The 13499-nt window shown below is 45.4% G+C and overlaps 1 protein-coding gene across 1 annotated transcript in view; it reads left to right on the top strand.

Moving 5' to 3' along the window:
* The window catches only part of ARVCF (armadillo repeat gene deleted in velocardiofacial syndrome), a 249860-nt gene that overhangs the window by 83048 nt on the left and 153313 nt on the right, over nucleotides 1–13499 (top strand). Inside the window, exon 4 of the mRNA XM_015410114.1 lies at nucleotides 3756–3939. Within this exon, the coding sequence (XP_015265600.1) occupies nucleotides 3756–3939 (184 nt within the window). The remainder of the gene's footprint in view (nucleotides 1–3755; nucleotides 3940–13499) is intronic.

Raw genomic sequence — 13499 nt, forward strand, 5'->3', positions numbered from 1 at the left:
AAGCTGTGGAGTCTTGTGAGCAAGAATTCTTCTTTGTGAGCTACTGGCATTAAAGTTGTGAGCGGGCGATTTGGCTTCTGCATAAATTAGTTTGATCTGGAGCCATCCTCCCTGAGCTGAGACAAAAATGTGTGAGCCAGAGGCTAAAAAACTGTGAGCTAGCTCACACTAACTCAGCTTAGAGGGAACACTGGTGGCTAGCAGGGGTGTCGAACTCATTTGTTATGAGGGCCAGATCTGACATAAATGAAATATCGTTGGGCCGGGCCATATGTGTCATAAATGCTAATGCCAGGTAGTGGAGATATAAACTTTATAAAGGACACAGACAAACACTTTTAAACTTTTAATAACACATTTCCAGTGAGTTCAACACCCCTGGCCTGGTTAGACTAAGATCTGGGAAACCCAAGGTCACCCAGCAAGTATCTCATCGAAGTCTGGGTGACCACTGTGCTGTAGAAGCAGCGTGGTGATGAAACCTCAGTTTCCCAGATCTTAGTCTGCACTGTATCTTTCATAGCCTTGATTTGTGTAAATGCATTTCTGTCCCAGCCCTGATCTGGATAGCCCAGGCTAGCCCAATCCCTTCAAATCTCAGAAGCTAAGCAAGGTGAGTATTTGGATGGGAAGCCACCAAGGAATACCAGGGTTGCTCTGCAGAGGCCCCTGCCACACGGGGGGGAGGAGTACGGCCAAAGTGTGGCTTTTTAAAGCCGCACCAAAAGAAACATGTGGCAGTGGGATCACATAAATCCCCTGAGCCGCCGCGCAGTTCCTCCCCGGCACAATCAGATGCCGGGGGGGGGGGGCGCCCTGGCTGCCGAACTGCGCATGTGTGCGCATGCACAGTTCGGCCGGGAGCCTGGATTGCTCCGGACGACGGGCGCGGTGGCGATCCCATGGCCCTGCTTGCTGTGGTGCTTCAGGTAAGTCCTCCTCTGTAGGAGGTTCTTTTTTGCAGCGGCTTTTCCGGGTTTGGGGACGGATTGAGGACGGGTGTGCGCCGCTTCCCAGATGTTGCGGTGAGATTGCGCCCGTTTGCTGCACCCCCGATCCATCCCTCTCCCGGGCCAAAATCTTCCGTGTGACTGGGGCCAGAGGCAGGCAAACCATCTATGGGGTCACCGTAAGTCAGCTGCAAATCGGTGACCGTATGTATGTATGTATGTATGTATGTATGTATGTATATTTATAACCATGTCTCAACACTTGCCTTTAGAGTGGGGTGTCAACTGTTCTTTAAAACTGTATTAATCTTCAAGCACTGAAGATTAATACTGCTTAAAAAGGAATCTTCTGCCTGATTAACTGGGACACCTGTTTTTAGTCACTCAGGGGAAAAAAACCCCTTCTTGTCAATGAATCCTACCAATCAATCAACCAAATGTCACAGTCCTAAGGTATATGTATGTATCATCCATGTTGGCAGTAATGAGGATTCTCATCTATATACTAGAACACATTTGCTGCTGACACAGAAAGTTGTACCTTTTGAGAAGAGTCATCTTTTGCAAGGCTATTGGGGCAGCGTCATTCATTTTACCTGACTAGTCTATAGAAAGTTTTAGATGCATTTCCTAAAGGATTTCTGCTTAACTCTGGCATATGTTGTTTTCCTGAGAGCTTTAGCAAAAGTGGGTGCGATGTTTTTTTTTGGAGGGGTTACTGCTGCAGCACATTAGATTTTTGAAAAGCTGATGTTCATGTGGATTGTTTGCACTCGGGGGGCTTTCACTTAGCATTTATATCGGGCATAGGGAAGGATTATCGCTTTACCTCTCCATCTTATATATCCTGACAGTAATGCTGGGGAGATGATTGTTATTATACCATTTCGGTAATGTAGAACTGAGAAAAGAGAGTGGCTTTCCCAAGTATTGGATTCTCTTGCTTTCTCCCTGACTCCAACCCTTTTCGAGGAAGCCACAGTAGCTGTGGGTGATACAGCTTGAGGCATTTCATTTAAAGCTTTTTATGAGTATATTCTGTGCTGAAGAGTGATAGCAAGAACGTGTCAAATGGAGTTCTGTAGAAAGGGAACCCGGATTCTACACCAAGAAAAGCTGAATTTTGCACTTTGTATCAATGATGGAAAGTATATTACGCGTGTGTTATTGTTTGGCATCTTTCTGCACTTGCTAGTAATGGAGGAAAGGGGTGTTTTGCAAGTTCTTTACACTGTAATGTATAGCGAGCCCTGCTGAATCAAACTAACGGAACATTTTCTGCAGCATCCTTTTGTTCTGCTGCTCTTGTAGGGCTGTAGTTTTCATCCTTGCTGTTTCAACCTGAAAAAAATCTCCATTTTGGTATTCTGTCATAGGTGAATCATTCCTGTGACTCTTTATTTTCATGCCAATTTCTTTTTACTTGTACCAAATTCTTCCTATAAAATGAATGCATTCTGAAGCATTACACACACACACACACACAGAGAGGGTTGCCAAGTCGAAATATCTCCTTACTGGGGGACTCCCGCGCTGCGGCTGGAGCGCACGTGTGCCGAACGCACGTCACCCAGAAGTGACGTGACGCCACCAGGCACGCTGGGGGCGGGGCCACAACCATCCGAGGGAAAACCATAGAGAAAACCACTTCCGGGTGACGCGCACGTCGGGGTGGGGTTCCCCCTGGGGCCCGATCTGCCAGCGGCGGGGAACAGGCCTCTGGGGCGGGAGTTTCCCTGCCCCCCGGGGGGTCTTGGGAAGCCTCTATACACCTAAACTGCATACTATTCACATAAAAACAGTACAACAGGTGTACTGTATAACAAAGCGGAGCAAAAGAGAGCAAAAAATGTACAGCCAAAAACATTAACAAAATATTAACAATTTTAAACAGGAAGGAAATGGAGAGCATTTGCTCATCCTTTCTATGGAGAGTTCACCCAGCTTCAAGCCTATTTACATTGCTCACCCAGCTTCAGTTCTATTTCTGCAGCAATGAGGGCTAGAAACATACTTTAAAGAAATCTGCAGCATGTATCAACCACACTTTTGTTCTGACTACCTTCTAATATCTGGAAGTCCATGGCCATGAAACCCTTTTAGATCAAAGATTATTTATGAGATTCAGTCACCTAAAAATATTTGTTGTCATGTTTGTTGACTGTACCTTGTATAACGCTGTCACCCAATTAAACGATATATGGGTTAATTCTGATGGTTATAAGCTTATTTATTCTCTTTCAGCGGTAGCACGTTTGTTACTTACAGAGCTGCAGAATTTGCTATGTGAGTTCAGGAAGTGAGAGTGTTTTGTAGCGGTTAATATAGTTAGTTGTAATGGCCTTTAATCCTTCCTTACTCTGTCAGATCTGTAAATTATTATTACAAACAGTAATTGGCTGTGGTACTGTTCTAATTTTGCTCTTATGTTTGAACAGAGTTTTGTGATGACCCACATTTAGTTTGATGATGATCTTCAGGAAATTGTATTTCACACGGGTGATCAGGACCACAAAGATGAAGGGCTAGAGAGACAACATTCTCTTCAGGAAATTCTATTTCACATGGGTGATCAGGACCAGAAAGATGAAGGGCTAGAGAGACAACATTCTGGGAGGCCCAGTCACCTGAGGGGCCCATGAAGACATGTGAATTTCCCCCCCCCACATGATTGGATTGAGTCTGCGTGGTGTGGAGGAGAGGCCTGGGAACCACTGAGGCTTTGGGAGAGGGAACTGGTGTCCAGAGCCTGCAAGAACTCTGATTAAAAACAGACTCTTCTTTCCAATTTTCTCTAATTAAAAGGTACCCTTTGGAACCTGTCATCCTATGAGCCCCTCAAAATGGTAATCATTAACCACGGTCTTCAGACACTGACCAACGAAGTGATCATCCCCCATTCTGGTTGGGAGAGTGAGCCAAATGAAGACTCAAAGCCTCGAGACGCCGAGTGGACCACTGTCTTCAAGAACACGTCAGGATGTTTGAGGTGAGATTGGAGTGGGCATTTGCAACATTTTATTTAGTAATAATTTTTGTGTCCAAAGTCCTGTGTTATATGCCCAAAACGTCTGATGTACATATGCATGCAAAAAAGGTACCTGTCTACTGCTGTTATTTTAGGTTTCCACAATACATATTTGAGAATACAACTCAATGGGTTGGATCTGTCCAGCTTTTCAGTTGGTGGTGGTGGGGATCTGCTTTGACCACCAAAAAGGTATGCTGGTCATCGTGGGACAAAAACCACATGAGATGAGGACTGTAATATGGAGTGGAATTAGGTGGGATTGATTTTTTTTTAAAAAGCTGACAGCCTCTAACACGTTATTTCTCTCCCTTTCAAATACATGTCTCAGAACCAAACTAAACATGACAGAGAACTCATGGCTGCCACAAGTTCGCTGTCACCATTTTAAAATCCGGCAAGGACTTGATTGGGCCCACAGCACAGAGTGTCACGGGCTGGAGTGTGGGCAGAGCGAGAGAGACACAGTCCAGGTCCAGTCCGGGGTCAAAGCCAAGAGGTAGCAAAACAGGAGCTGAAACAGGAGTCCAAAGCACAAACCAAAAGCGTAGTCGTCAAAGCCAGGGTTGAGGAGCCAAGAGTTCAGAGCACGAGACAGGAACTGTGAACACGGGCGAGGTGGGTGCGGAAGCGTCGTCAAGCTGACTATTTGCTGGCACAAGGAACCAGCATCGAGTGGGGAGCTAAATACCCCTCAAGGGCTGCTGTCAATTAGAGTTCAGCGCATACATCCTGGCTTCTGCTGGAACTCAGGGCTCAGGGACCGCCTGCTGTGCAGGCGTGCCTCCCGCCTCCGGGATGCTAAGTCCTGACGGAGCCAACTCCACAAACGTACCACCTGTGGAGGTGAGTCAGGGGGGCCGTCTGCCGTGCATCGGTCTTCCTCGGCTGTTGCTGGGAAGGACGGCAAGGACACACCGACAGACTCTGCGGCTTCATCGGGGTCAGGTGTGGGTTCTGCTGATGGCCGGGAGCTCCTCCTCAGCAGCACTCATGACACAGAACTCTTCCACTCACACACACCTTTTCAAGTGCCAAAAGAGCTGTGCCCCTCCCCCCCATGGTCACTTCGGCACTTGAAAGCGCATGAGGTGAGGGGGAGCTCTGCACCATGGGCCCAACTTGGGGCATTTTAAAATTACTCTATAATGGTGACGGTGGACCCATGATGGCCACGGGTTCTCCAGCGTGTCTAGTTTGGTCCTCATACAAATGTGTTATCTTGAGGTACAGGATGATAATTTCCTAGGTAATAGACCAGGAAACAGTGCTTGGGCGTTGCAGTGTTCTAAGTGGTTGAGGGCATGCAAGTATACATTTCGTCCCTACCCATGAGATGTCCGTGGGCAGCTTTTGATGCGTTGTGTGCCCCATTTACATGGATGCTTTCCCCTGCCATACCTGCCATAACAGAAATCACAGTGTGGAAAGAGTTTATTATGCCTGCAGTGCACCTGTAGATACCATCTTTTCTGTGTTACAGTTTTTATCACAGAAATTAGTTGCAGGATCAGCTCCTTGAATGCTACATTGGAAATATCCAAACAACTTAGGAGGTGGCTATTAAAATTCTAACAGAGGGCTAGTCCAAAGGTGATAATTGTATCTGGCAGCTATCTAAAAGCAAGGAATAGACAAATGTTCCTTTGTGCATGGTGTATTTGCGGGCACATGTGGACAGCTGTGCAGTGCTTCAGCAAAATGTATCGATTGGCCTCATTTTCAGACGTTCTCTTTTTTAATCTTGTCTTTCTGACTAAGAATCATCCAGCATCACTGTCTCGTGCTCCCAGAACTTACATAGAGGCATCCTCTAATAATAGAGGCTTGTAAATGCTGACAGAGCTCTAGCAAATTTGTGATTGATCATCCATGCAAGAAACAAATAGATGTTTATTTTTACCCTTCTCTAGCAGAGAAGAATCTCTGAAAACTCAACTTGCATGGGCAGATATAATCATAAGTTCTGAGCAGGCCTGAAGTTTGGTAGGAACTGGTAGGGAGACATAACTCACTTCCTAGGTTTTTAACAAGGAAAACCCAAGATCTGCTCTCATCAGAATCAATGGTGCACATCTATTTGCCAGATTCAGGTGGGTCGCCATGTTGGTCTGACGCAACAGAATAAATGTTATCTTTAAGACCAACAAAGTTTAATTCTGGGTACACGTTTTCATGTGCATGGGGATGGTGGAGGGGGATAAAAATGAGGTCGTGGGAGATGGATGAAGATTGAACCGCGGTGGGTGCAAACACAGTTTTGGAGCTACTGTGTGAAGCATTTTTCCTACAGTGAAAGACTGAAGAGTCTGGAGTTTTTCAGTTTAGAGAGAGGATAGTTAAGGTGAGGGGTGGGACGTGAGAAATGTATAAGATTATGCATGGGATGGAGAAAGTGGATAGAAAGAACTCTTTTCTCCTTCTCCTGGAAATATGTGGGAAGAATCAATGAAGCTGATGGGTGATAGGTACAGGACAGACAAAAGGATGCACTTCTTCATTCAACCGGTAATTAAATAGAGAAATCCTCTGGCCGTTGGACATAGTGATAACCACAAGCATAGATGTACTTCTTCATTCAACCAGTAATTAAATAGAGAAATCCTCTGGCAGTTGGACATAGTGATAACCACAAGCATAGATGGCTTTGAAAAGGTACTAGATTCAGAGGATCAGTGGCTACTAGCCATGTTGATTAAAAAGAGCCTGTGTATCCAAGGACAGCATCAGGGAAAAGCCTTGGGCTCTATGCCCTGTTTGTTGACCAGGACAACTAGTTGGCCAACATGTGAAACAGCATAGTGATGGACTACCGATCTGATCCAGCACGAATGTTCTTATGTTCCTGTGCAGCCTTCAATCAAACTTCAGTTTGCTGCGATGTCTGAATATGGGCCCCTTGGCAAACTGGAATTTGAAGAAAGCAAACTCCAGTTTATTTTTTGTTTAATTTTATTTATTTCATTTATACCACATTTTTGTTCTCCATGGGGACCTACAGCGACTTACATAAGTCTCCTTTCCTCCATTTTATCACCCCAACAACCTTGAGTCCAGGAACAGGCAGACTGGAATTCGATCAAAAGCTTCTCAAATCAGCATTCACTTCTGCTTCACTTAAAAGAAAAGGAGGCTGTGTCCATGGCAAAAACTGAGGCATGTTGTGACATCTAAAAGCAGCCATAGATTTGATGTAGACATCTTGCCATACCATGGTTTATGCTAAGCATAATTTAGAAACCAAATAATATTTTGCAAACCTGTAAGCAGCCTACTTTCATTTATCTGGACGTTTAGTGTCGTATTGTCCATATGCAGTAGCCTCTGGAAGTAGAATAACAGCTATAATATAGATTCAGGTGGGTAGCTGTGTTGTGTGAAGCAACAGAACAAAGTCTGAGTCCAGTGGCACCTTTAAGACCAACAAAGTTTAATGCTGGGTATTAAATAAAACTATGTTGGTCTTAAAGGCACCACTAGACTCAAACATTGTTCAGCCATAAATATAGTTCGTTAATTCAGACATCACATCAAATCACAGACAGCCTAAACCATGCTATGCAATCTTACCACAAACCAGGGTTTAAGTTTATAATTCTTTGGCTGATTGCAAACTGTGGTTTGCCACGCATCACACTAATTCCTTATCAGTGGGTGGGTGTGATAATGTCCCAATCGAGCCATCCAGAAATATTACATGATACTCCCCTGCTGGGATTGTCCCCTTTCAGAATGCCATGAGGGCATAATCTTTTTGACTATTATCCCAAGTTAAAACAAAAACAAAAAACCCAACCAACTCTTGCATGTGGAATTTAGTGTGTCCGGAAGAAAGGTTCCGCACTTAGTCTTCCCCTTAATATTCAAGTTTTCTCATAAGGATCTTGCAATTATTGTCTGGGCTTTTGCATCCTCAAGGACTGACTGCTGTAATGCCCTAGAGATATTTTCATATCATTCGTGCTGCCAAAGGGATGTCCTATATTTACCATCGTGCTGGTGCAAAAAATCACACCTTCCTAAGTGTGCTTATTGAGAGAATAGCAAGTTGTGGGAAGGTGCGGTAACACCTTCCACACAATATCATGGTCTTGCACACTCATAACTTCAAGGCAAATGCATGTGAGCCAGGAGGCTGATTGCAGCTACCATAAAGTACATTCTGCTACAGTTTCCTTGTTGGTGTGGCGTAAACAAGAGCAAGATCGAACAACCCCAGTCTTATAGTTTCCTTCCTGTACAGGCACATTAGGTTGAGACAAGAGTGACCGGCCCAAAGTTAACCAGTGGGTTTTATGACAAAGAATCTGAATCCAATGTAAGACCTACCTTCCATCAACTACATCGCAGTGGATAGAAAGAAGTAGAGGATGTGTTCTGTCTAATGTCACCTGTTATTTAATTTTGCCTGCTGTGCTCTCGTGTTCGGTGACCCAGCAATAGGATCCTTGAGTTCTAGGATTGCTTGAAATGTCTACAGGTGAGGTTAAGTCAAGAGAATGTGCATAGCAACAGAAGAACCAACATTCTGGGCTGCAAAACTCACTTTCATTTTCAGGCATGTTTGATTTGGAAGGCTTTTGTCAATAGTCTATACAAAGTGAAGAAGTGTTTCTCTCCCCCCCCACCCTCTTTTTGCCGTTCTTTCGAATCCTTCAAGCTTTATGATGGGGGCTAACAGTTCGTACAAAGCTAATAAAGGAAGCCGCATTCACTCTTGTAGTGCACTGGAGTGTACTTCAAGCTCTTTTCTACTGATTAATATGTATCTCCAAAATGGTTTGTTCATTTCCATTCCTTGGGCTTGCAGTCTCTGAATTGTGCTTGCAGTTCCCCCGAGAATAGCTTTTACAAAGGCAGACCGTAATGCAGAGTGTTCCAAAAGGCCCCTTTTATTGAAATTATCGGCAGTCCCATTTGAGACACAGGGCCTTTGGAATGGGATCCAGACGCCATCATTTTTTTTTTCCTTGTGTGCTCCTCTCTTCCAAATGAGGGTATTAAACGTGGCGCAGCTTAAAAGATTTATCAAAATGAACATTAGATTCCCCAACTACAGCAGACATTAAGTTGATCATTAATAGATTAGGTTTAATCTACATTGGGAGTTCTTCCATTAGCAGGTATCTCTGTTGCAGTGATCTAAGTGGAGGATTCCTTTGTTGTCAGAGAACTTTGATTCTCTTTAATGAAGCAACCCTTTCTGAAGGAAGGGAGAGAATGGGGGCATCAATACAGGAGGCCCAATTTCCTTCAACAAAATTAACATGGGTGCATTATACTGGAGATAATTGCCTTTAGCCTCTTGAATCTGATGTGGGTGTCTGCAATGAGAAATGGAGACTTATTTTCAGAAGGAAAAAACAGTATCAGATAAAGGCATGTGAAGGTACAGTGTCCAGAGTATTGTGTTCGGTTTTGGGCACCACAATTTAAGAAGGATCTAGAGAAGCTGGAATGTGTCCAGAGGAGGGCAACAAAGATGGTGTGGGGTCTAGAGACCAAGTCCTATGAGGAAAGGTTGAAGGAGCTGGGTATGTTTAGCTTGGAGAGGAGGGAACTGAGGTGATATGATAACCATCCTCAAGTACTTGAAGGGCTGCCATATAGAGGATGGTACGGAGTTGTTTTCTGTTGCCCCAGAAGGTCAGACCAGAATCAACGTGTTGAAATTAAATCAGAAGAGTTTTCGGAGAAACATTAGGAAGAACTTCCTGACAGTTTGAGCGGTTCCTCAGTGGAACAAGCTTCCTTGAGAGGTGGTGGGTTCACCTTCTTGGGAGGTTTACAAACAGAGGCTAGATGGCCATCTGACAGCAATGCTGATTCTGTGATCTTAGGCAGATCTGAGAGGGAGGGCAGGAAGGGTTGCCTCAGTGCTTAGTTCTTGTGGCCCTTTCTTACACACCCAGGGAAATGCTGATCACCACTTTGGGGTCAGGAAGTCAAACTGACCTGGAGATCCTGGAGGTTTTTTGTCATCTTCTGGACATGGAATAGCAGTCACTGGGGGTGTGGGGGGAGGTATTTATGAATTTCCTGCATTGTGCAGGGTGTTGGACTAGATGACCCTGGAGATCCCTTCCAACTCTATGATTCTATGAAAGTATAGATCTATCCAGAACCCATGCTTTTGTTTGGGTGGGAGATTAGAGATTCAGAAATGCAGAGCACTAGCAACTGGTGCCCCAGAGATGCAGAGCACAAGCAACTGGTGCCCCTGAATGCATCTAAGAGGAGTAGATTATCCCACTTCTGACACCATATTGTGTTCCTGTTTATATGTGAGTCTGAGATGGGTGGGGGGAGTACTCCCTTATATAGTCAGAAGCTCAGTAGGCATATATGGGCCCCGGTCACATGGGCCGGATATCGCGGGGGGGAGGCGTGGCTAATTGCCCCGGCGCAGTTTGATCCGCGATTACGCGATCAGACGCGCCGGCGGCACACCACGGGTCCTTCCCTTGGCGCCGGCGGGTAAACGAGGGTGGCGATCACGTGACGATCCTGCAGCATGGCAAAGAAGCAGTGCGGCGCGATTACACCAGCAATGTCTAGGCGCCGCTGCCGTGACAAACGGGGTCATTTTTTTTTTTAAGCCGAAACGGCACTTTCGCTTTCCTCTTTGTGCGCATGCACCGTTGGGTGCTTGTGCGCATCTTGTGGAGACTTGGGGGGGGGAAACCTGTTTGCGAAGGGACATGGGTGGTCGCCGGATGCCACCACCGGAAACGCGATCAGACACCAGCCCTTGCCCTGCGGTTTCCGGAAACTAGTACCTCGGAGGTACTAGTTTTTAACTCCGCATCTTCGCCGGGAAGCCTTGGGTTCGCCACGGGAGCTCTACGCTGCCCAGATTTTGTGTTGTGATCACGCCCGGAAAATACGCCTATCTTCCGTCTCTGTAGCGTGGCTAATGCTCTGTGTGACCACAGCCATAGATGATCAGCTGTATGTGAAAGTGGTTTTCTACTATGTGATTGCTTGATCGTGAGGATTTGTTTTTCTTGCTACAGTTTCTGACGTGTGGTAAAGGCTGGGGGCCAAATATGGGCTTCTCCACATTTCCATCTTGATTAGAAAATCATCTATATTTGTAATACATGGTTAGGTTGCTGATTACAGGATCATAAATTCCACTGGGGATGTTGAAGGAAGGTGATATTCCCCCAGGTGTAGAATGTCATACTTTTTTGTTTTGTTTTGTTTATAAGGAAACTATTGCCTTCCCTGCTTTTTATCTCTGGTTTTTGGATTTCACAATATCATATATATGTACTTTGTAAGACAGGAATTCTTGCGGTGTTCTTGAAATATACGAGCCATCCCATCGTTAATAGAAGACATTATAGAAGGAAGATGTTGAATATTTTATTTTGGAATGATTTATCATGGTTTATTGGCTTCCTCCATGGAGCTCAAGGTGGTATACGTGGTCTCCTCCATTTTGTGCTTCCAATAACCCTGAAATGTAGGAGCCATAACTCAGTGGGAAAGCATCTGCAGGCATCTCCAGTGAAAAGAATCAAGCAGTAGACCCTGTGAAATGCCACTACCTGAGACTTCAGAGAGCCACTACCAGTCAGAATAGACAACACTGGCCTTGATCAGGTGTCCCCAAGTATGGTGCCTGTGGGTGTCAGGGCACTCCCCCACACCTTTCCTGCTGCTCAAGTGTTTTTAAAAAGTGGGCTGGTTCAAGTGGGGGTTTTGCCCAGCAAGGCTTCTGATTGGCCAATGGAGATATGATTGACTATGCCCGTTTTTAAAAACGTCGCTTTGGCAACAGCTCCCACCACAGCACAAAGACCTTCAATGTGTGACTGATGATAAAGTGCGGCTGCCATTTTGTGGCTGCCTCTGCCTCATGTAGCAACCATTTTGTGGCAGCCATTTTATGGCTGCACCTACCACACTGGGTCGGAATTCCAAATGCCCCTGCAGGCTCAAAAAGGTTGACCTAGGTAGACCCATGTCCATGCTGGCTCAAAACCCTGACCTAGGTAGACCCATGGTCTTACACAGCATAAGGCACTGCCATGTGTTCATGTGATAGTAACCAGTCCAAGATCACCCAGTCATTTTCATGGCCCAGCAGAGGGTTGATACCTGGTGCTCCCGGTGCTAGTCTCTCTTACCGCTGCACCTCACAGGCAGTGTTCCCTCTGAGCTGAGTTAGTGTGAGCTAGCTCACAGTTTTTTAGCCTCCAGCTCACACATTTTTGTCTTAGCTCAGGAAGGATGGCTCCGGAGCAAAGTAATTTATGCAGTAGCCAAATCGCTTGCTCACAACTTTAATGCCAGTAGCTCACAACGTAGAATTTTTGCACACAAGACTCCACAGCTTAGAGGGAACATTGCGTCACAGGTTCTTTGTATTTCCAGAGTACGCTGTGGGTTAATACATTTGTCCTTCATATTTGAAATGCTTCTTGAATTGCTTTCCTTTCGTATTGAAATACAAATTACTGGAGTATTTTTGCAGTTTTTTTAAAAATTGAGTTCCATAAAATATGCACTGTCTAGGTCTGCGTACTGAACACAATCAGCGGACAGCATGAGCTGAGAGCACATGAATTTTTAGCTGCAGGATCTCCCACAATACCCAAAGCAGCGAAATAAACCTTTCCGGTCACGAAACGTATTGTGGTGGAAATCCATATATGTACTTTTAAAATGCAGCTTACAGTATTTACACATACAGAGCATTCCTGTGAATGAAGGATAAGGCCTACAGCACTATGGAGACTGGAATGTAAAGAGGTTTTTGCAGTAACAAAGTTGAAGCATCTGTGGTCAGAATCTCTTCGTTGTTTACTGGGAAGGGAAGCTGTATTCCTTATTCCACTGTTGTAAGGAATAATCAGAGACATCATGAAATGGAGGGGAAAACCCTCGAAGGACTGCCTTCTCCCATAGGAATCTGCCCAGATACTGAGAGATCCTTCAATGGCCCTCCTTCATGTTCTCCTCTTTGCAATAATCAGAAATGCAGCTACTAGATAAGGTAGGGCCTTTTCTGTGGTGGCATAGTGCCTCTAGACCTGTCTGCTGGTGGAGGTTCTAACTTGCTTTCTCTGTAGGGTTGCCAAAAACCCCCAGTGGAGGCAGCAGTCCCCACTGACAGGCCCCACCTCTCGGCCATTGATCAGCCGTTGATCAGCTTTCCGGTGGGGGGAACGTACCCCAAAAAAGAGAGATACCTGTCCGCAATGCAGCGGATGTGCAGCGGATGTCTATGTCACAACGGATGTCTATGTCACTGCACATCAGACAGATCTTCCTCTTTCCATGCTGCTCCTAATCACATCCAGGACATTAGGGTGATGCTCTGGTATTTGGGCAAAAACTCTGTGGTAGAAGCCAACTTTACCATAGAGTTTTTGCCCAAATACCAGAGTGTTGCCCCAGCGTCCCAGACGTGATAACTTCACTTCGGGGTCACATGGGCAGTGATGTAGACATGTCACTGCACATCGAACAGATCTTCCTCTTTCCATGCTGCTCCTGGTAAGTCCCCC

This window comes from Gekko japonicus, unplaced genomic scaffold, assembly GCF_001447785.1.
Source record: "Gekko japonicus isolate JY-2015 unplaced genomic scaffold, Gekko_japonicus_V1.1 scaffold490, whole genome shotgun sequence".
Classification (NCBI taxonomy): Eukaryota; Metazoa; Chordata; class Lepidosauria; order Squamata; family Gekkonidae; genus Gekko; species Gekko japonicus.